Source organism: Haliaeetus leucocephalus, unplaced genomic scaffold, assembly GCF_000737465.1.
Source record: "Haliaeetus leucocephalus isolate CR32 unplaced genomic scaffold, Haliaeetus_leucocephalus-4.0 Scaffold151, whole genome shotgun sequence".
Classification (NCBI taxonomy): domain Eukaryota; kingdom Metazoa; phylum Chordata; class Aves; order Accipitriformes; family Accipitridae; genus Haliaeetus; species Haliaeetus leucocephalus.
The window spans coordinates 6,918,696-6,941,153 of NW_010972587.1; the positions used below are offsets into that span (position 1 = coordinate 6,918,696).

General features: G+C 38.4%; 1 protein-coding gene across 1 annotated transcript in view; it reads left to right on the forward strand.

Annotated features, from left to right (window-relative positions):
* The window catches only part of OTOGL (otogelin-like), a 95,796-nt gene that overhangs the window by 38,502 nt on the left and 34,836 nt on the right, over positions 1-22,458 (forward strand). Inside the window, exons 27-32 of the mRNA XM_010561966.1 lie at positions 11,923-12,057; positions 12,529-12,675; positions 14,392-14,511; positions 16,745-16,861; positions 19,650-19,806; positions 20,361-20,387. Of these exons, the coding sequence (XP_010560268.1) occupies positions 11,923-12,057; positions 12,529-12,675; positions 14,392-14,511; positions 16,745-16,861; positions 19,650-19,806; positions 20,361-20,387 (703 nt within the window). The remainder of the gene's footprint in view (positions 1-11,922; positions 12,058-12,528; positions 12,676-14,391; positions 14,512-16,744; positions 16,862-19,649; positions 19,807-20,360; positions 20,388-22,458) is intronic.

Sequence of the window (22,458 nt, forward strand, 5' to 3'; positions counted from 1 at the left end):
TGTGTTGAAAGTTTTGGGGGCGTTTTGGGGGGGGGGGGGGGAAACAAAGGATGGGATGATATGGCAGATGCCCAAGAGCTTTGAGGGAACTAAAAGACAGAACTGATGAACTATGTGATGTGCAGTCCTGGAATCAGAGGAATGGAAGATAGCAGTATATTTTAAAAGGACTCCATGGCTGAATTTGGCAGGAACAGACCAATATGTCTGATTTACATATGAAGGAAATTAATAGAAATTCTAATAAAGAGAATTTACAATTGGGGAAGAGTTGAACTTTTTTTTTTTTTTTTGTGAAAGAAATTTATGCATGATGAATCTTCTGAGTTATTCCATGAAGTCAATAAACATATGGATGAGGATGATCAGGTCAATATGTGTGTATTTTAGCTTAAAGTCCTTTTGGAGACAGATTTCAACAAATATTTTTTAGAGACTTGTCTCTCATAGGATGAGAGTGAAGATTCTTTGAGACACGAATTAAAAGTTAGAAGTTAAAAGATAGGAATAAATGGACTTTTTGTAGAATGGAGAGATCCTGGTGATATCCCACAGGGATCCATGCTGAGACCTGTGTTCAGCATCTTGAGAAACAATTTTGAAAAGGTGGTGTGAGGATTGAGGTGGAGTATGCTGATGGTAAAGAATCAGCCTGAACAGCTGAAACAAAGACAGACCACCAAAAGGTTCAGAAGGTCTTATGGCAGAAAACACTGCATGATAAATTGGAGGATGAAATTCAACAATGAAATATGCAAATCAGTGAACAGAAAAAGTAACTGTAACTATGCTACCATGAAGATAGGCACTAAATTAGCTACTACTATGCAGGAATGGAATTTTATGTGAGAAAAATATATGAAACAGATGTAACTGGCATCTTCCTAGTGGCAGCCTGAGTGATAATCCAAAGTGTCATCCATCCTCCAATTTCACATATGCTTTTATTTGCATGTACAGAGTTACACCACAGTTGTACCACGTACATCTATGCAGTTGTACCACATACTGATGTGGCTAAACTACATTATATGTGCAGACCTGACAGTATGATGAGGCTGCTCCTTTTTTGAAATATGCTTTGTTGTTCCTAGAGCAGAGGTTTCCATGGCTGTTTCTTCATAGTCATCCTCCCTTACATTGTGGCCATGTGCAGTGACATTTTTTTAATAGTGGTATCAGAGCAATATAATGAGTCTCCCTTGAGCTACTCTTTGTTCAGAAGGTATGCAAGAGAGCACTGTCTCTTATAGCCTGTTATCCAAATAAACAAGCCAGATGAAAGGTGGGAAAGTATAGGTAGTTGTGAAAGTTTAAATGTCTTGCCTAACACCTTGGCAGGAATAGCTGTCTGGGGCGGTCTTGCCACCTAAACCATGCTACCTGTTCTACAAACCAACATGGTTTGGTTTTGTTTTGTTTTTTGTTTTTTTTTTTTAACTTAAGTCATAGAATCATAGAATGGTTTGGGTTGGAAGGGACCTTAAAGATCATCTAGTCTACCCTCCTGCCATGGTGTGTATGTGCTGTGTGCTTCATGTTCCCCACCTGTAAGGTATTGCAGAACATCATAGACTTGATAGCTGCTAGTACACAATCCATTGACTTAATGGTAGTTTGTGGTGCTGTTACAAGGCTGATTTTTATGGATGACATGTAAAGGGCTCACCAAACATCTGAAATTGAAACAGCTGGAGTGGTTGTAGTATTGTATATATGACACTGTAATAACTTTGTCCTTTCCCTTTTACTAATCTTTTTCCTATGAGAAGTGGACCGCTTTGTCTCTGTTATTTTATATACTCTAAGCAAAGGTGTTGTAGCATGCAATAAGGAAAATGATAACTACAATAAATTTGTTGGCGTACTAGTTTCTCCCAGATGTAGAACTGAGTCTAAGAATTATGATCTGAATCCCATGTCCCCAGTGGCATGATAATGCACTGTTCCTATCCACGTTACCAACCCTCACTGTTTCATTTGACTGTTAACCTCCCTAAATGTGATCTGTTTGAACAGCTCTTTAATTTGTCCCTGTATTGCGCTGTAACAAACAAAGAAGTCATCCTTACCTTTTACTATGTTTTTAATAAGGAGCTCTTGTGCTCTTATGGGTGAAAAATCAAGTATCAACTTTCAGCCAATTATGAAACTTCAAACTTTGTTTTCAACACTGGTATCATCTGGCAGGCCTTTTTGTTTAAGTTGACAGTATGAAAAAGCCCTTTATAACTAGTTCAACAGATATATCTATCGGTCAGAAAATGACCAAAAATATTTAATGCAGCAGTTAAGAAAATTAGGGCAGTAGTGGCTCATTAAATGATAACTTCATCTTTTTCAAGGAATTAGGAGTTACATTACACACTGAGAAGTAAAGTCCCTGTATGAATAAATGACAGTCACAGGGAAGACATCAATATTTGCTTCTAACATTTTAAAACCTCAGTAATTTCAAAGGAAAAAAAGAAAAAACTTAGCAGACCAATTCATTTCAGTTTTATCAGTGTAGATCATGTAAACACTTCATTTTAGCTAATCTGAATACTGATGAATTTAAGCCAACCTATTTCTTAATTAAAAATATTCAAATAGCTTGCTTTCTTCCATTTTCTTGTGCATTTTCTGTCTTTGATGATGCTACGTTCTTTCCTTAACAAAACGTGGTTTTCTTCTAGCAAACTTTTACTGTGTGTTATTTGTACCTGCAGTCTATTTCTTCCCCTTGCCTGTTTCATAGACTTCTGCTTCTATAGTAAAATTGCTGTCTTCTATCACGTGTTGCCCTTTTTCTAGCTTTGTGGTAGTTTTCAGTCCTGCAGTTCAGTGCGTTTATTAAGGCTTGCAGGGTCAGTGCCCTTGGAGCCCCTCAGACTTGTTCTCTTCTGAGAAGCAGAATTATATTTTCTCTGATTTGGGGAAGTCTCCAAGCAAGAGTTTAGAGGGATAGTCTACCTGTCAGAATATCCTTGAATGATAGGGAGCTCTGTTGTAATGCTTATCTGCCTTTTAAAAGAAAACCCAAAGCAACCCACTGAAGTCTTTCCATTAACTTTGTCAATAAGGTTGCCAATAAGGTCCTAAAGCCAAGAAAAAGGACTGTGTTACTCCTATATCCTGAAAGATGGAGGTCAGAAGAACTAAGCCCTCATCCTCAAGTATTCACACTTTATGGATTAGTCCTAACTTTAAAGTATGCAATAAAAATATTTGCACTTCTTTTCATCTGACATTGGGGGTTTGGCCATTTTAGTCACCTTTTAAATCTTTTTGATGTAACCATGAAGGCTCTTTTAAAGCCAAAGTTATCTCCAGATTTAGTGTGTTGGAGGATTATGAAAGCAATAACCAGACATTTGATCAAATAATTGAACTGTTATGCCGATTAGAAGTGCAGATGTAACTCTTTTGGGCCAGAAGACACCACATGAGAGCCCATTTGTTAAGGCAGAGGTTCATTTAACAAAACATGTGTCGGGTGAACCAGTTCTACAGTTTCCCAAATGATTATCCTATTGATGAGCAATGCTCAGTGTTAGATACCTGGTCTGCCCTAGGGAATGCAGCAAGGGAGTTCTTTTCTTGCATATCCCTTCTTTTGTAACTTGAGGCAAGTTCAAAGCTTTTAGTTTATGATGCTTTTATTAGAGTGCTTAATACAGAAGTTGGTTGATGCACTGATAATCTTTTACCTGTTACTCACTGATGTATTTATCTTGAATGGTAAATTTCTTAAATGAAACTGAGCATAAGCTGGAGCAATCACACACAAAGCAACAATTCTTAAATTACTGATTTGTCACATCTGAGGAGGCAGAGTAGCCTTTATCCCGGTTTCCCTTAATTGAATGTCTGTAAATTTTGTGCAGCTTGTTCCAACATAATTTGTGCCAGGTAGCCAGCCTGTAGATCCATGAAGCTGGCAAACCTATAGAATGAAATAGTATTTTGCATGGTCTGTCTTGTAGCTTGTTTGTAAAATTAATACATTCTGCTTGCTGTTAGTCACTGTATGGAGGACTAAAGCTGCAGGTTCATGGTTAACCAATGTTGTCAACTGACTGTTCACTGTTAAGAGAAATATTTTCTTTTAATAGACTCTGAAGATTTTAATGGGAAAATAAATAATGTTGAATTTGAAATTACAAATGTTTTAAATTGGAAACCTGACTCTGAAAGTAATTTTCATCTATTCAGGGAATAAAACTGTAACATGGGGTTCCAGTCAGAATGCCTTTAATTTTTTAATTAACATATCTAATCCTCAAAGCCACATTCCAGCAAACAGTTTCATAAGTGACGTGCCAAAATATGTTCACCTAAACCACTTGTGAAATAATTTAGAGCAACAGTAACTGTGTAGACATAATGATATGTTTCTTGACAATTTGTGTGCAAATTTGTGTTCAGAGAGACTACATTTCAGTGAAAATATTGTTTACGGTGAATAGTTTGCCCTGCTCTAGTTGCAAAGAATACCAACAGTTTACTTTTCATCAGTCCCATGATTTTGGAGGAAACTTTTCTGGACACCCTCTTTTTTCTGGGTGTCTGGAAGTCCTGTAAGGGTCAGTAGTGAGCTCCCTGTGGGAGACATCCCCTTCCATCCTTGCCTTCAGCTGAGAAGCACAGTGCTCAGATAACGTTGACTTGTACCTGTTTTTCCATTTGTTCTACCCCTTCTGTGAGCAAAAGATTTGATTACAGTTGGCAATGGATTTATGCTCTAGTTCCATTTTCTCCAGATCAATGATTTCAGACTCAATTACTTCTACATGCCTTTCCGTCTCCACCACCTGATTCTCCAGACCATTAAATTATGCAGCGAATGAATCACTTTTCTTCTCCAACAAAGGAAAGATTTCTTTCAATTTGTGCAGATTAGCATGGAGGGCTTCCAGGAAAGGCTTGGGGAAAAGTTTCTTGCCATGAGAATGGCAGTTTGGAGGTGGTGTGTGCATAGTGTGACTCAGAAGTTGGATCCTCTTTCTGAGGAGATTGGCATTTAGCGACCACACAGCTTGAAGAAAGTGACCTTTTCACCTTGAATTTCTGGTTTTGGGTTAATGTTCAGCATCTAACAGCCCTTTGACTATACTGACTCTAAAATGTTATAATTTGATGGCTGCCTGAAAAGGCTGTTCACTGTAAGAATGACTGACCAAGTTGGATTGCCTGTGGTGGGTACAGCTTTGTGGACTGCTGATGCCCATCTTCTGCTGATAAAGCAGTAAAGATGAGCAAAAACCAGCATCACGTGCTGCTGTTTCAGGAAGCTGTATGGTATGTTGGCAGCTGTAAAATGAAAGCCTTTTGCTGTGTTTGAAGTGGGAGGATGCTCGGGCTAGTCACCTGTGGATGCTGCTTAGCAGTTGATGGCCTCCGACTCTGGGTCTTGTGAGTGAGCTACGACAACTGTGAATTAAATTTACTCTGGTTTAGGTCAGGATATGAGTATTTTTGTTTCTGAATGCATAGAAACTAAACCTCAGCAGTGTAAATGAACACATTTAACATTCGTTATATTTTAAAAAATAAAAGCTTTGTGCAAGTTCCATCTTTCTAGCTCCTGCCATCATTTGCGGGAGCTCAGAAAAGGCAAATTTATCACCACTATGTCTTGTCCTTTTTTTCCTGTTATGTTGTGCTTTATTACTACAACCAACAATGATAAAATACTGACATTTATCATGCACTTATTAATAGAACAATACTAATAGGTCTCATGTAAATACCTATTTAGATATTTAAAACTAAGACCACCAACTGTGCTGCTGATTTGTGATTCAGAATAGTTTGTGTTGCAGAAGGTGTCACTTGAAACAAATATTTGGATGTCTCCAAATCCTTAATATTCAGAATATCTCATTTTTAATTAGAAAGGGATTGCAGTAATGTGACCCGTGCAAAAGACAAATCTGATACACAAGCAGGCAAAGCTAAGTAAGTGAAACAAAAGAAAAACCGTTCTAAATGATCTTTTCTCAAACCTTTTAATATAGTTCTCAAAATATAAAAAAGAAAACCAAAACCTTTCCAGAGATCTCTGATTAATCAACTTTTTCAAAGTTAAGAAAAGTTAACTTAGAACAAGGTTTTGAAGTATATCAAGTAAAATATTCCCTGCCATGTACTTTTCATTATTAGCAATAGATTTTTAAAATTATTTGGATTTTAAAAATATTCTTGACAAAACCTCAGAACACCCAACAACTCTATATTGCCATAAAATCTACTACAAAAAACTGATGTATAATAAAGGAAATATGATATAATGATTTATTTTTCTATTGCTTGTATACATACACACAGATACTTGTAATACATCTTTCTCAAGAGTTGTTGAGAGTTTATTCTGCCTGAGGTGTATCCTTTTGGGAAGTCACTCTGAAAGAAATAGGAAAGAGTTATCATGGAAGCATTAGCAGACATCTGGAAGCTGTTTGAGGGTGAGTCAGTAGCCGGAATAATCTCACTCCCTTTGAATTTGCATCAGTGAATCTGCTCAGTCATGTTGCTCTCTTCCATTTCTACTCAACTATGCTACAATGCTAGAAATGTGTCATACCTTACAGGTGTATTGCAAGTTTCTTTGCCATATTCTAAGTGAAAATAATCACATAATTTGCAGCTCTGTAGAAGATGCTGGGGAAAAGAGAATTTATGTGCATGTGTGTGTGCATGAGCAGTTTAGCTCTTAGGTTCTTAGCTCCTAAATGTGGGTTTTTTTAAATACTTGTACAGAAATATATAACATTAGTGGAAAAATAAGTACGATTACTATTCCTTTTCTCTCTCCTGTAAGAGGATCACTTACTATCTTTCCTATAGCATTGTTTCCCAAATTTCACGTGGATTTCTTCCCAAACTGAGACAGTGTGTATCAGTGCCATCTGCTGACTCCAAGCAATATTGCTCCAATGTTTGAATAGCTATGGAGAAAAGCATTTGACCATACAAATTTGTACAGGATGCAAAAGCAGGCATTAAAGTTACACAGAATGTATAGATATAATTTTGAAATGGTACAGAAGAAATTATCACACCAGCAAAACGAAAGAAGCCTCCCACTAGGAGATGCTTTTTGGTGTAAATTGTGAATGAGTTTTGCATAATTAATGTGTTTTCACTGATTAGCTGGAGATCACCCACCCCCCCACCTCCCAAAAATGGCACAAGAAACTAACAGAGCAAGGTCATGTCGGATGCCAAGGCATTTGTCTGCTCTCCAAAAACACTTAAATATTTATGCCTAAATGCTCCCTAAATCTGAGCTAAGATTCTTTACTTCTCCTAGGATCAAGCTCACTAGAAGTAATAGCTTCAATTGTCAAGTTCCTTCAGAAGAAACTCAGAGCCCAATAAATAACCTCCAAGCTAATTCTGAGTTTCCATAAAATTTCCTGAAAGGTTAAGTTTGAACAGAGCTAATGGTATCTCTGTGAAAATATGTAGGAAGGAGAAAGCAAATTCTACTTTTTAAACTACTGTATTTTTTTTTTCAGTATCTTTAGAGTTTTTGTATTTGTGTGTGTGGCTATATATGAAAACCTCTAAAGAATCATTAAAACAAAAGGAAAATAGGACTAATTATGTCTATGCAGTTCCCAGTACGTCCCTACATGCTTTTATGGCTGCCCTAGTTTGCAAGTTAGCGTATTGTACGGAACAAAAAAAAAAAGGGGGGGGGGGCGGAAAGAGGGTATTAAGAATGGAAAAGAATGTGTCTTCACACTGAACAGTTAGAGAGATTTTAATGAAACTTTCAAAGAGGATAAATGCAGCTACTTTTAAGTTGTCTTCTCCCAGGCTGCATTTTGACTATGTAAGCACACTGCACAGTCTTTTTATTGGTTGATAGCAATAGAAAATTTCTAATGGGTTATTGAAATAGAAAGTTTCTAACAAAAATAAACCCTAGCATTCCCAAGCACTACAAAAAAAAAAAAAAAAAAAAAAAAGGAAAGCAGTGCTTTGCTTTTTCAGCTAGGAAGAAATATGGAAAAAAAGTGCAGTGAAGTCTAGAAAAAGAATGTCCTGAGAAGCAGGACTGACAATGAGCTTTTGACTGACTGCCCAGAGCTGTGACTCTGTCTTCCCTGTTGCTTGGCAACTCCATGTTATCACAAAGAAACTGATATTAAGTTGGAACAGACTGGATATGGTAATTTACGTGGGAAGATACTCTTGCAGTGGGAAAATCATTTTATTTCTAGTTTCTGTCAGTGTAACTAGGTTTCACATGATGAACTGTAGTACATCCTCTGTTGGGTGCATTTTACCTAAAAAGGTAAAGAGCGACTCTGCCTTGGAAAGAGACTGTGCAGAAAAAAAAAGAAAACCAACAAAAACCCCCACCTTGTTATTCATTAGACCTGCTCCTAGTGTCTGCTCAGACATTTCTTCTAGCGGTAATGACAAAAGCTTCATACCTGTGTGGATCCAGTGTGGATTAGAGAGATGGAACTCGATCATTATCGTTTATACTATCACAGTCCCTAAAAGCTGTCGAGATTTGCCCAAGACATCACCATTTTATACAAACATTAAAAGATGATCCTCACTTTATCTAAATAGTCCCTGTTCTTTCTTCTGCGTTGGCAATAGTTAAGTGCCAAGTTTCAAATGCACTTTATTTCTTCCTTGCTGAAAGAAGAAGCTGCACATGTAGCAGTTACAGAATAATTTGAAGACCATGATAGAAACTGTCATTCAACTTTGAATTTGGCTGGTACTGTATGGCTGGGAAAGGAATCAATTTTTATTGAGGTGTATGGAGAGAATGGCAAGGGTATGTATGTAAAGAAAATCTTATTGTGAAAGCTTTGAGCCACAAGAGATAAGTAATCCATAATGGCATTTTTATATTTGGGTTTAGATCTAAGACTTAATTAGAAAGAGAGAAAGCACAGAAGACTCAGGATTTAATGCAAAGCCCTTTTTCTTAAATGTCTGGTTTACTCATAGCTCTACTGAACCACCGCCACTGCCTCTCTGCTTTTCCATCATGCATCATTTCTAGTAATTTAACACCAACATGCAGTCCTACAAGTAAGGAAATACTTCACATGTCTTCAGGACTCCCTGTTCTGGCTTTGGTCAGCAAAACACTCCCTGTCTCCAGGCTTCTCTCTACTGCAGAGTTAACTTGAAATATAACTCAACTTTTGCCCTTGGCTCGAATCCCAACCATACACAAAAACTTCTGACTTGAGTATGTTGATGCTGTTCAGCTGAAGGGATTGGCCTGGACTGTCAGAAGGCACCGGCAGCAGCTTCAATTAGCATAGCTAATACAGCTACCCGCTGCTGCTCCACGAACTTGTCTCCATTGCCAAAAAAGGTGTATTTTTACTGTGGGATAATTAGCCTCAATTAACTATCCTTATTTAAAATAAAGCACTCAATCTCTTTTTTTACAGTGAAGACATTGCTTCCCTATTAACTCAGAGTGTCCCCTTTTGCTGAGGCTAAGCTAACTGAAGAGGAATGAACTCTGCAATGAAAACAGCCCACAACGTCCCAGGCATCAAATAGACCCACAGACCGCAAGCAAAGTCCTTTTCTGAACGGACTCATGGTGGGGAGGTAGTTTCCTTGCTCGCTTTTCATTTGGCCAGCACAGAATGTATCAGCTTGCATCCTATCTACCACACTAATGAGTTTGTGTCCTTTTTAACTTACCACATCACCTCCAATAAATCCAAAAAAGCTCTGGGCTGTTATCTGTCTTGGAGGGGAATAATTATGGGACTGACTCCAGCAGCAAGCCTGGCTTAATTAAAACACAATGTATTTCCCAAAAAGGTAGTGACCAATTTTTTTCTGAGTGCAACCTAAAACAACTTTACAACAGAATGGAACAGATGAACTTTGTTTTACCCTGCAGCTTTCAGTACTTTTAAACTGAGTTCCCCTGCTAAATCATGAAGAGCTGATTTCCTACACCCCTGTACCACTAGCAGCTAGTGGCTAACTTTACCCACCTGAACCATTGTCTACCAAGCTAATTGCTAACACATACCACCTGTTTCTTAAGCCCTGGCATCAGGGTAACATAAAGGTTGCAGGCAGTCTCCCACACCTTATGTTCCTTGCACTTGTTCACACTAGCTGTAGAGTGTTTCCTACGCCAAGTAGCAGCATCCTCTGGCTGGTGGGCTATGCTAGATAGACTAAGGGGAGCAAAGCTGTAGCACCTCCTCTGTGTGGCAGCAAAAATACCTCTATGCTTCCCATCGCATAGGGTTGGGTTGTTTGGGGGGGGGGGTTGGGTTTTTTTTTGTTTGTTTTTTTGGTTTGTGTTGAAAGTGCTCTTTAAACAGTTTGGTCATGGTGACTTTTACTAAGGAAAAACAAAAAGCTGCTTCCTGTAGCACCCATATTTTCTGTATGCAATGTTTCTCACTGATGAGGAAAAATTGCTGATATGGTTTTTTTATTCTTGAATTCTGATGAGCACAGAACAAATAAGGGTACAAAAGTGAGACAGGCAAGGAGTAGTTAGGAGTATGTACCCAGCACCTTTCAGAGCTACACTGGCCAAGGGAGGGAGCGAAAGTTCTGGGGAGAGATGCTTGGCTGGGAGCCAAGAGGAGTTCCCAGGACTGGGGAACTGGAAGCCACGGTTCCCATCTATCCCACTGTGCCCATTAGCACCTGCAAGTAGTTTCAGCTAGTCATAGTCTCAGAGAGTGTTTAAAGGAGGGTGGGAGTAAGAAGAGAAGTTTAAACATCTTTTTGTTTCCAGCAGTACCCAAGTGTCTCTCATAAGACTGGATGACTCAGCGGGTAAGATATATAGCTCGCCACCTCCAAGATTTTTATTTCATATCTGTCTCAGGTTTGTAATGACTGTAGGACTGAATTAGATCAAAAATTAAACTGGATTCAGAAGCAATGTTATTAGCTTATATTAATGTTATGAAGTTAACACTCTCAAATCTTTTCTATAGTTATGGCTTCTTGTTGACTTTTAAGGATTCATACAGAAATTAATTGAAAGGCAAATTAAAATAAGAAATAATACGAGTAACTCAACTTTATTTTTGTTTGTGGTAGTGTTATCAACTCTGAAAATACAGCTCATCTCCTTTGTTCCAGTGCCAATCCTAGCATGGGGAATTACAAGGTGCATGTGTGTTTCCCTCAGGGTACAGAAGAACCACAGAAGCTGTAGATGAATAAACAGACATGTTGAGCCAAGGTCCAAAAGTGATTTTATGTGCCTAGAATCTATTAATTTACAGGCTGGAGCGCCAACAGATATGGGATTGGGAAGGCAGTGAATTCAAATTTGGGGTGCTAAAACACCAACAAATCAAAAGACAACAGACTAGACAAATCTAGATGTTAAAGAAAAAAACACAAACAAATATATCAGCAGAAACATTTGCCCCCTCCAATAACATTGATGCTTTGTGAATTTTGATGGGTGGTGGTACAAAAATTGTTCTATCTACTACTGACAGATGGTAGGTTTCTTGGTTCTAAAAATATGAAAACAGCTTGATCTCATGTACCTTGGTTTAAAAATAAAGCTCTTTTTATAGCATGTCTCAATTTTGACAACCATACGGTGCAGTAAATATTGAATTCCACGTATGAGGACATTTTAAAAGCCTAAACCAGACTCTTATTTTAGGGGTAGGCTGATCCTCTGAGTTTGTGAAGTCCCCAGAAAGAGGACTCACTGCTGAATGTAATGGCTCTTTGTGTTTAACTCCAAAGTTTGAGTTGCTTAGGGGTTCAGCTTTGAATTTAAAAATGCATTTCCTTGTTTGGTAGCTTTCTTAAATTTAATTTCAAAGATGTGTAAATACGAAGTTATCCATCTTTTTGTGATGGTAAGCCTGGTATAAATCTGCAGGAGTGAAATGCAATTGAATCTATAAGTAAAATGATTTCTTCTTCATATTGCAGAGCACAGATAACTCAAATATATCTATAATTGCTCAGAACAAAAAGTGCTTTGACAATGATATTGTTTGCTCGAAGAATGTTTTCATCACTGTTGGAGACACCGAGATTTATTTTAGTGAACCTTCCGAGAAGCAGGTTAGTTATTTTCTTTCCTTTTCAGGTTGCCCTTTAAGATAAGCATTGTAAAGTTACAACTCTAAAGGAGCATGTTTTTGGAAAACATCTCTCAGTCTAACATAGTACAAGTGCCTAGGCCTGGATAAAGTAGCAGGTCCCAGGAAAAACCTTATTTTTTCACTGTTTTTTTCAAGTTCTATTTGTCCTACAAAGAAGACTGCTCAAAAGCCTCAAGCAGTCAAAACATATTAGCATTTATTTGTTTCTTTCTGCTTGGTTTTGAAAGGGAAACCAAAGTACAAAATCAAAGCAATCTTGAATGATTGAAAAGACAAAATATCAAAATATTAAACAACATTTCTAGTAATATTATTGATCCAGCTATATCCTAAAGATAAAGTATTCTTTGGAATACACTTTGTTATTAACTGGTGGTATATGTTGGTAGAATTACTTTATTAGATCTTAATAAATATTCATTTCTGTCAGAAGACCTTGAGGGGACAGGAAAACAAATCTAACTATCAGCTTTGGAAGGCTGGATATTATACTGTGATACACTTTCCAGAACAGGACATCACAATTCTGTGGGATAAGAAGACAATGATTCATGTTAAAGTTGGACCTCGATGGAAGGTGAGCCAAAATAAAAGCCTGAGATTTTGTGTAGCTCTCTGTGTTGCTAACGTGATCTCTTATTGAATAATTGTGATTGTCTTTTCTTCGTGACTAACTTTCCCAGTGATATAGCTGTTTATCATGGTGTTCAGCTGCTAGCATTTCCCAGGTTAGGAAGAGATGGAGAATGTGATTTAATGGCTGGACCCCTGAAGAGAAGGGATGGTTTCTACATGCATGTTTACTCTGCTGCTCCACACATTGCAACCTTGCAGATATGCAGTGATTCAGCCCTGACTCAAAGTTACTTCAGGGGCGGGAAGAGAGGGTTAGTTTTGAGTTACCCAGTTTACTGCATGTTTTCATAATTGCTGAAGCCAATGGAAAAGAAGCTTCCATATCTAGTGACATGGAAGATGGCAGGTTTGTAGCACAGATTGGATTAGGCTGATGATGGAACTGCACCCGGAGATGTAGTAGAGGCTGCTGAGATGAACAGATGGAGTCATATCTTGGGTTTAAATTGAGAAGACAAGATACAGGAAAGGATCTAGACAAAACCTGACATTTAAACCTAATAAGTATACTGTGACAGGGTTCAGCCATGATGCAGGGAAGAATATGAGGCTCCTTCTCTTGCCAGTTGCTCTTCTCTGTTACATTCCTACATCGTCATCTGCCTTGGTGTCTCTGCAACTCAGTCTTTGGGTCTTGGCAGAGTAACTGTATCTGCACATTCAGTAATTACATTCCTGCTTCATCTCAACCATGAACACCCATATTGATAGGGCTCTTTCCAGTAAAAGAAAAGAAAGCACTCCATGGTAGAATACAGTATCAGATTTTTTGAAGTGTTAAAGTTACAACGATCATCTAATCTTCTTTTAAAACAACATTACTATGGGCTTTTGTTCCAGTAGCCATAAAATGCTTACTTCACATACAAGCTGATTTATCAGCCATCAATACACATAGTGAAAAAAAATTCTTCTGCTTTTGAGTAAGCTAGCAGGGAGCTGAATTCTAGTTCTGCAAGTTACATGCAGGGACACAAATACTTCAAGCTCCTTCTGTTTCCAATGACTGTTTCTTCCAGAGGCTCCAGTTCAGTAAGATAATGTCTACAGCAGACCTTAAGGAAAAAGAATTAATTAAAGTGAGCCACAGCACCCTAGAAATCCAACTTTACATTTTACTGCTGTGCAGAAATATCTTTTGTCTATGTACGTACACATGTATGCATGTATATATACTTTTTCCATCAGCAGCACATGGCCCAATGCAAGAAAGTTGCAGCTGTCTCTTTTGTAACTGTTATTACAAATGTTCTTGCTATTGTGAGCTAAAATTAGAGGCAGCAAGTTTTAATGACAACAACTAGTCAGGCTTCAAAATCATGAGGTAATTCACCTGAACTTTTGACTTTTAGACTAGATGCACTCTTAAGCTTTCAGAAAAAAAATATGACTAGATTCCAGTCCTTTTTCACAGGCAGACAGTAAAAACAGGTTCTGAAAAACAGGAAGAAGAAATGAAAACATAAATTTCTATTAAAAATTATTTGCAATATGGACCTGTAAGCATAGCAGAGTGTCAGATATTTTCAAAGTATAAATCAGAGTTGCATTCACCTTTTTCCATTTAAGAATGCTTTATTCCACATATATCATTAGTACTGATTATTGACTGTCAGTATAAGTAAAAAAAAAAAAAAAAATTCTTCTTCTCTTTTAGGGTAAACTGGCAGGTTTGTGTGGAAATTTTGACAAATATACTTCAAATGATCTGACCACATCAAACAACATGGAGGTGAGAAATGCACAGGTGTTTGGAGACAGCTGGGTATTAGGACAGGTAAGTCCCATGTCCGGTAAAAATTTGGAAAAAAAGGATCATAATTTTAATTTATAAATGAACACATTATAAGCACATGATGTACAGTGATTTTCTAAACTCATGGTGGGTGTATAAGAGGACATTTTAACTTTTATGTCTGTAGATGTGAAATGTGTTAATAATGTCTTATGTCATAGGAAACATATACTGAATTTAAATGAAACCAAACAATCTCTTTAGAGAAGAATATATTTTCCCCTATATAAGATAATTATCATAGCTGTCTGGATTTCAGTTTCCTACGAAGTTAGATACATTGCTTCTGATATTTTGGATTCAGCCAAATTTTAAAAACAATTCTAATTTCTCTGGTGTTGGAGGCATCAGGATTTGAAAGTAAATAGAATCTGAGAGTTGGAAAAAAAAGGTCTGGAAAAAAGTCTCTTTCTGAACACTGAAAAAAAAAGTTGGTGATTCTTTTTAGTTGCAGTTTGTAAACAGAGAACAAACTGATGAAGCAGCCCTGCTAAGGGGTGAGACAGAAAAGGCTCAGAACAGCAACAGGCAAAATCCAGGATGGAAACTTGGTTTCTGAGGAGAAGGAAAGAGGCTGTAGAGAGTGGATGACTGCAACTGTGTTTTATAACATGGGAGAATAGGTATTTTATTAATTTGTGCTGAGAAGTTGTAAGGTTTTATAGCCTTGTGAACCTTCTGAAAAATCAGTATTTGTAAAGCACTCCCTTAAGACGTCTGTGAGAACCAGTTTTTAATCTGTTCTCTCCTTGACTCACAGCAGGAAATTGAACCAAAATCTCTTACCTCATGAAAGAATATGATGCCTACTCTGCTTTGGAGTAAAGATTTTGAGGTTTCTCTCCCTCAATATCTTCCTTTGTATCTATTTTACTCTACACAAAATGTTTAAATTTTGTGAGCAAGCAAGGCAAATGTGTAGTGCTGGTGGTTATACTGCTCATCTAGAAGGTGGTACATAAAGGAACGTGTAACTGTTTTGTATTGAGTGTATGAATTTTTCTTTTCCAATTTATCAGTTCAGTGGCTGCTTGAATAAAGTGTATAATGTTTGCATAGCACATTAACTTCCAGGATGTTACAACCTTTGCTTATGCAGCACAAACTTGTACTTGCATTTTTGTGGCCATATATATATATTTTTTTTTTAAATCTCATGTAATCTTCCAATCTCTGTGGCTGCCAGAGCCCTCAGGATCTGAGTTCAATAATGGCCTTGCAGGCAGCCTGCGCTTAGCCAGACTTGACACTTCATCTGCTCTGCAGTAGGTGTTAGGGGTTTTTTTCAGAAAGGACCTTTGGCCTTCGTAGATATGTATCCTGGCCATGTCTTCTGCAAAATCTAAATACTGTAAAGAAGTATTTGATAGCTGGGGGCCTAGAACCCAACTCTGCTACTGGCAAACATGCTTGCATTGGCACCAGGAAGCATGGGATGCTTCCAGGGTTTCTCCCTCCTGGGAATGGCAGCATGTCCCTCCACAGTGGCATCTGAGCATCCACACAGGAGGGCAGCATAGGTGGGCAATGCCTTGCAGCTGAGGCTGCGTTGGGACACCCCAATACTGCCTACAGATCCATTGTTACCCCCTCCTGAGCTTCCCTGCTGCACCAAGAGAGTATGGGTTTGGATGAACTCATGTTTTCTGAGCTGAGTGTCGTTTTGTTACATTTTTCTGTTCATTTGTTTTTCTTCTTGAAGAGAGACTTTAAGAGAGGGAGTTGTATCTCAGCCATTTTTGAGTTATCACGACGATCTTTGACTCTATTTTTTTTTATGGGTTGCTCTCTTCCTACCGCTCCTTCTTTATTTGAACTTACAGGGCTAAAGCCATCTGTAGTGTGACTCCATTTAAAGTCAGTGCAAAACCACCAGGGATGGATTTGGACCATGTATTTGTTTGTGATGTTGCAGTTGGTTGCTCTGGTAATGATTATAATGTGTCACAAAGAAAACATCTTGTCTTTATGCGCTGAGCAGACAGCAGGAACATTTTAGTACTTCAGAACAAAACACAAAGATTCTTTTTTGTGCAAATGTTTTCAATTATAACAACAAATCAGGGAAAGGAGCAGATGAAGAAGATAGCATTTAAACTTTATTTTTGTTTTCTGAGTATGCAGGTATTGAATTACATGATACTATAGTGTACCTGAGTCCATGGTAAACACACCTTCGTATAAAATGTTTGTGGTGTTTTTGCTTGTTTTTAAGTGCAAGAGCCCAAATGAAACACTAAGACCATGTGAGGTACATCAGAGCAAGTTCCCTTATGCCAAAAAGGAATGCTCAATTTTATACAGTGATGTTTTTGCACCTTGTCGCAATGTGGTAAGTTTATTAAATATCCAAGATGTGCTCTCATGTAGGAAAATATTGAAATTCCAGTAATTAATTTCTTCTTGCCATTCCCCTCAGTCTGAGTGCTGTGGAGGATACGGAGTAGAGCCCTGCAAGTATCTCTGTGTGGGTGGGCTATGTTTGTGCAGAGCTCCTTGTTCCTGTCAAGGCTGGAGCCTAAACATAATAGTGATAACTGGGAGCCATGAGTTAATAAACTGGATAATCAAGTTCTGTTCTGTTTAGGTTTTATTTATAGCTTTTATTTATATAGGTAACAAAATTTTTAAGGCTTTTGTATATATTGCAGGATTCTAAAATAAGCATTTGTGTAATGTGCCTACAGCTTATCTCAAATGGTTTTCTTTTGTTAACTGTCCTGCTCAATATAGAAAGAAATATGAGAGAATGAGATTTCAGCTTCAGAGCTATCAGTACTTTTAAATGGCTGACAGCTTATCATCTGCTTTTTATCAAAACTGTGAGGTTTGGTGTCCTTGTTTTTCCAATACCTTGCTGAGCCTGGGACTTGAGTTACAAGAACGTCCTTAAGTTCAGTCTAGACAAGATGGGGACAACAATAACTTGTGTGGGAATCTTTTATTCTATTTTAGTCCACCCTTTATCAATGCAAGACATGCTTTATACATTTTTCCCTGTTTCTGATTTTAGCCCCCCAAAGGTATTTAATTATTGAAGGTGCTTCTTTACACCTGGGCAAGCAAGAGCCACTAAAACATTTCGTCTCAGTCTCTTATTTTCTTTATGACTATTAATACTAAATGAGATCATTAGATGTCCCAGATGAACCTCCTGACTTTCAGGACTGAAGTTTGATATCAACATGGTTAGGAATTTGCCTGAGGAGGAGGTTGCAGTAGCTTAACCCGAGAGATTTATTAATGTTGACTTTAGTTACTATGTAAAGAATTTTTTGAGCTTGTGCCTGAGAACATAATGATGAGTGTGTTTTCAAAGTGGAAAGTAATAAATAAAAATGGAACTTTTGAGAGTTTTCAAGGACCTGTATTATTATAACTCACAAAGAAAGATGTTTTCTCTTGAACATTAATTTTCTATATCTTATCCCTGCTGTGACTAAAATTTGCAAACATTATGCCAAAATTTAGCATACTTATGTTAAAAAAAGCATGTCAGATGCAAAACATGTTATTTAATTAGTAGTCAAGTATTTTCATATGCACACGTCCATCTTGTATGGGACAGCCTGTATAGCAAACATCTTTCAGGTGGTTTTGCAACCTATTCATCAGCGTGTGAAAATACAGCTCTTACAAATGTAATGTAAAGTGACCTCCTGTCAAGGATATCTGCAGCTGACTGCAGGCTGCATGGCTGGGGAACTGGGTGCCATGGGAAAAAGCCCAAGCAGAGACTGGCACTGGGGGCACGGAAGGAACAGAAAGCGTAGGTGGGGGTTTGAGGACGTGCTTGGAGCACAGCGCTGTTACAGTCGCTCCTGCCGTGCAGGTGGTGGAGGATCCTGCTGGGCGCGGAGGCGAGCGCCTGCCCATGGGACGGGCAGCCGCAGAGTTCAGCTGAGGCTGGAAAACCCCATTTTCGGGGAGACAAAATCTTGCATCTCTGGCTGTCAGTGACTGATGGATTGCAGTTGCCTAGCTAAGCGCTGAACTCAGCGGGGGCTGAGGAGCCTCAGCACTCACAAAAAAAAAAAGTCTTCCTCAATAACTCCTGAACTCAGCACAAGCTTTGACACGAGGCTGTTGTTTGCCACAACAGCAGGATGTTGCTGACCCATGGGGAGATGCTGTCCTGCAGACATGAGAGACAGGTTGAGCTCTTTGGAGCCAATCTGCTGTCTGGTGGTTCCTGCAAAGATACTGCAGCCATTTTCAAGGCAGCTAATGCTTGTGCCCCTGCCCCAGTGGTATCCCTGTTTTCAAAATAAGAAAAAGAATGAAAGCAAAATGGCATCTCTCTCCATAGGCAGAAAAACAGTCTTCGTATCCCTGCCAGCTTCTAGCAACTGCCAGCTGAGAAGCTGTCTCCGTGTTAGATAAGTGCTGCTTTATTACCGTGACAGTATTTCTGTAATCTGACATGTGCCATTTGAGTGCTCTACAACTGAGCTAGACCAGAGCCTAAACCAAAGAAAAGCATTGCTTTAAACATTCCGTGTGTTGAGTAAGAACATTGTTTTGGAAACGTTGCTCAACATTACAAAAAACATGATTAAAACCCACATTACACCAAATCAGGTGGGTTTCTGACCTAATAAAGGTTTGCAGGCAAAGTATATTAAAATCTTGATAAGTGCAGAAATATTTTCCTGCAAAATGTCACCAGCATGCTCAAGCTTTCTTTCCCTGACCAGAACCCCCTCCACAAATTATTACTTTAATTACTTGATAATCAGAGCTGCAGCTCTTTGCTCTTGTCCATGCAAAACTGACAGGATGACTATAGATGGCAGTATTTGCCTTATAAAAACAGAACTGCCAGCTTCAATACACTTTCCAAAATCAATGAACAGCAAGTGTGTGGACAGCCATACTTACTAATAGTCACTGACTGAAATTTTCTCTTGGCCTGTGATGTAGGTACAAGCTGTCCATTCGAAGTGCACTTTTTGTATAGGAATGTACCCAAACCTTAGAAAATACCTTATTTTTGTGTTAAATTCAGTCAATCCAGAGGTAGCACTCCTGCTGAAAATGGTGCAACAGGAATTTGTACAGCTCGTGCAACTAAATCACCAGCCCTCTTTTTTTTTTTTCTTTTTTTTTTCCCCCCTCAGATTGATGTGACTTCTTTTGTCAAAAACTGTCACACAGATACGTGTAACTGCAATCTTGGTGGGGACTGTGAGTGCTTGTGTACCAGTATTGCAGCTTATGCCCACAAGTGCTGCCAGCAAGGAGCAGCAATTCACTGGCGATCTCCTTCGCTCTGTGGTATGTACCTGGGCTGGCCTTGCACTGCAGGTCATCTTTGAGGCATCTTTGGCCTTTTGCTGCCTAGTAATACAAATACGACAGAATCAGGTGGATAATGGATGTACTTCTTCACGTTTTTCATGCTGTCTGTGTGTCAGCTGGTAGTCTTACACACCCAAATTTGCTGTCTTACTGAAGAGGACTGGCTGTGCTTAGGGTGTGCCAGTGTGGAAACTGTTGGGAAGGCACCAGTATACCAGATCTGGGGTACGTCCAGTGTTCTGTGTAGGGCTGCAAAGAGATTCAGTCTGTTCTACTTTTCATTGACAGCGAGAAGGGTTCTCGGCTGTAGAATAATTTATGCTTCAGGTCTGCTGCCCTGGCACATCTATTTAAGTACAGCTGTATGTCACTGAGTAAAAGCCTAGGGAAATAAAGTCACTGACTGAAATACGTTATGGGAAATGAAACTTCTTCTGATGGAAGTGAATTTTACATTTTTAGGATGCAGATATGCATAGATTCTGTTGTTACTTTGTAATAATAATGTGCTTGTTTTCTTTTTCTTTTAGCTTATGACTGTGAATATTACAATCAAGGTATGTAGTATTTTATATTACTGTCTTTGATTCAACCTCATATTCATATACCTTGCTGAATACACTTACTCTTCATGTTTTCTAGTATACCAGCTAGCTATGTGCTAGAAACAAATCTGTACTCCCTGGTTCCAAAATGGAATCCATTTTTATAAAGCATTTAGTTGCAGATAATTCCCCACATCAACAACTCTAGAATACAGAAGGCATCTTCGAGGTACCATTCTATCATCTTTCTTTCTGTATGATGCTGTTTTGAGATATTGATCTCTCCCACACTCAATTATTTTGTTTCTCTTTTAAAAACAAATACCACAGAGACACTTTTCTTCTATCAGTTCACTCAGACTAACCCTGGAAGAAAATATAGTTTGGTAATTTCTCTTTCACAGGTTAGAATGATTTCCCCCCCGCCCAATATGGGTAAGTGAGTTTAATGAGCTCAGCAAGTCAGCAAAGCAAGTCCCCATGGGCCTTTCTGGTCTATGTCCAGGGACAGCGGTGGCATGGAAACAAACATCGTAGTTGTAAGCAAAACAACACATCTGGCATCTCAGATGAAACACGATACAGTGCACACTGCAAATAAACCCCTTTGTAGCTTGTGCTAAGAAGAATCTCTGTCAGCTGCAGCAGTGTTGGAGGTTATCTCTTTTCCGTTCTCCCCGTTCCCTAGGGTAGGATTGCATAGTCACAATCCCTCGAGCTCACTGGACCTTCAAATCCTTTAGAAAGGAGAGGTGACTTGTGTGAGCAGCCTGGAGTACTGTATGTCATTTTGCGACATATTCCTTGTCTATTTAATATCATTATGTCATTATACTGACTTTTTCTTCCCTCCTGTTCTGCTATGGATATCTAAAATACTGTTTTTCTGTGCAATATCACTGAACTAATTGGCTTTGGCACATGGAAATTCAAATCCTTTTCTCCAAAAATGAATGGCGTAGATATAATGCATCTCTGATGATACTGAGTTCAGATTAATCAGAATAATAATTAATTTGGTATGACTTTCGGAAATAAAAAAAGCCTCATAAATTTTATGGACATTTGTCACACTATGCAATTATCTTCTAGGTTTTCATTCTGAAGTGGCTTGCTTTGTTTTATTTTTCCTTCTTTCATTGACATATAAAAGATTGCTCTGGTTCAATTAAAAACTCAATTGAATTAATTGATAGGCTTTTTCTTTGACTTGGTGCATGTAGTTTTAACATTGCTTCTATTTTTAATGGGTGAAGGTCAGCGGCCCAGCTGTGTTGAATGATCTTGGTAATCCCTAATGTCTCAATTAATAACCTCATCATATTCAATGTGGGGGTGGTTTAATGCACCATGCAGTGTATCTTGGCAGTCAGGGAGAAGCTCTAGAAAGATGTTAGTTTGTGCTTGTGCTGTAAATTTCAGAACTGGGACCTATTATATTTTGAAATTGATAGGTTACAGGATTTTATGCACAAGTCTCTCAAGTATTGCACTGTAAAGAACAGTTCCTTAGAATGAGAGTGGTATTCATTTAACAAATTTAATTCTTGTGGCATCCTTTCTTATATTTGGATCCTGTGCATATACTTTGTGGGGAGCAAGATACTGAAAAGGAAGAGAAACTTGACTAAAAGCAATGATATAAATGTGACTTTTGATACATCTTTTTTACCAACTTGCATCCTATAATGAACATCATATAGTAGATGATTTTTTTCTCCTCCAAAGAGTCTGGCCCAGTACAGTAGCAGCATGTAGATCTTGTTTGGTATAGCTGACTTTCCATAACTTCTTTGCAATAGGGAATTTTGTCTTATTTAAAAAGTAGTAAGGTGTCCAGGTTTTGGCTCGGGTAGAGTTAATTTTCTTCATATAGTTAGTATGGTGATATATTTTGGTTTTGTGATGGAGACAGTGTTGATAACACACCTGTGTTTTAGCTACTGCTTACACAGCGTCAAGACCTTTCTTGGTTCTCACGCTGTCCCACCAGCGAGCAGGCTGGGGCGGCACAAGGAGTCAGGAGGGGACACAGCCGGGACAGCTGACCCCGACTGACTCAAGGGACATTCCAGACCATAGG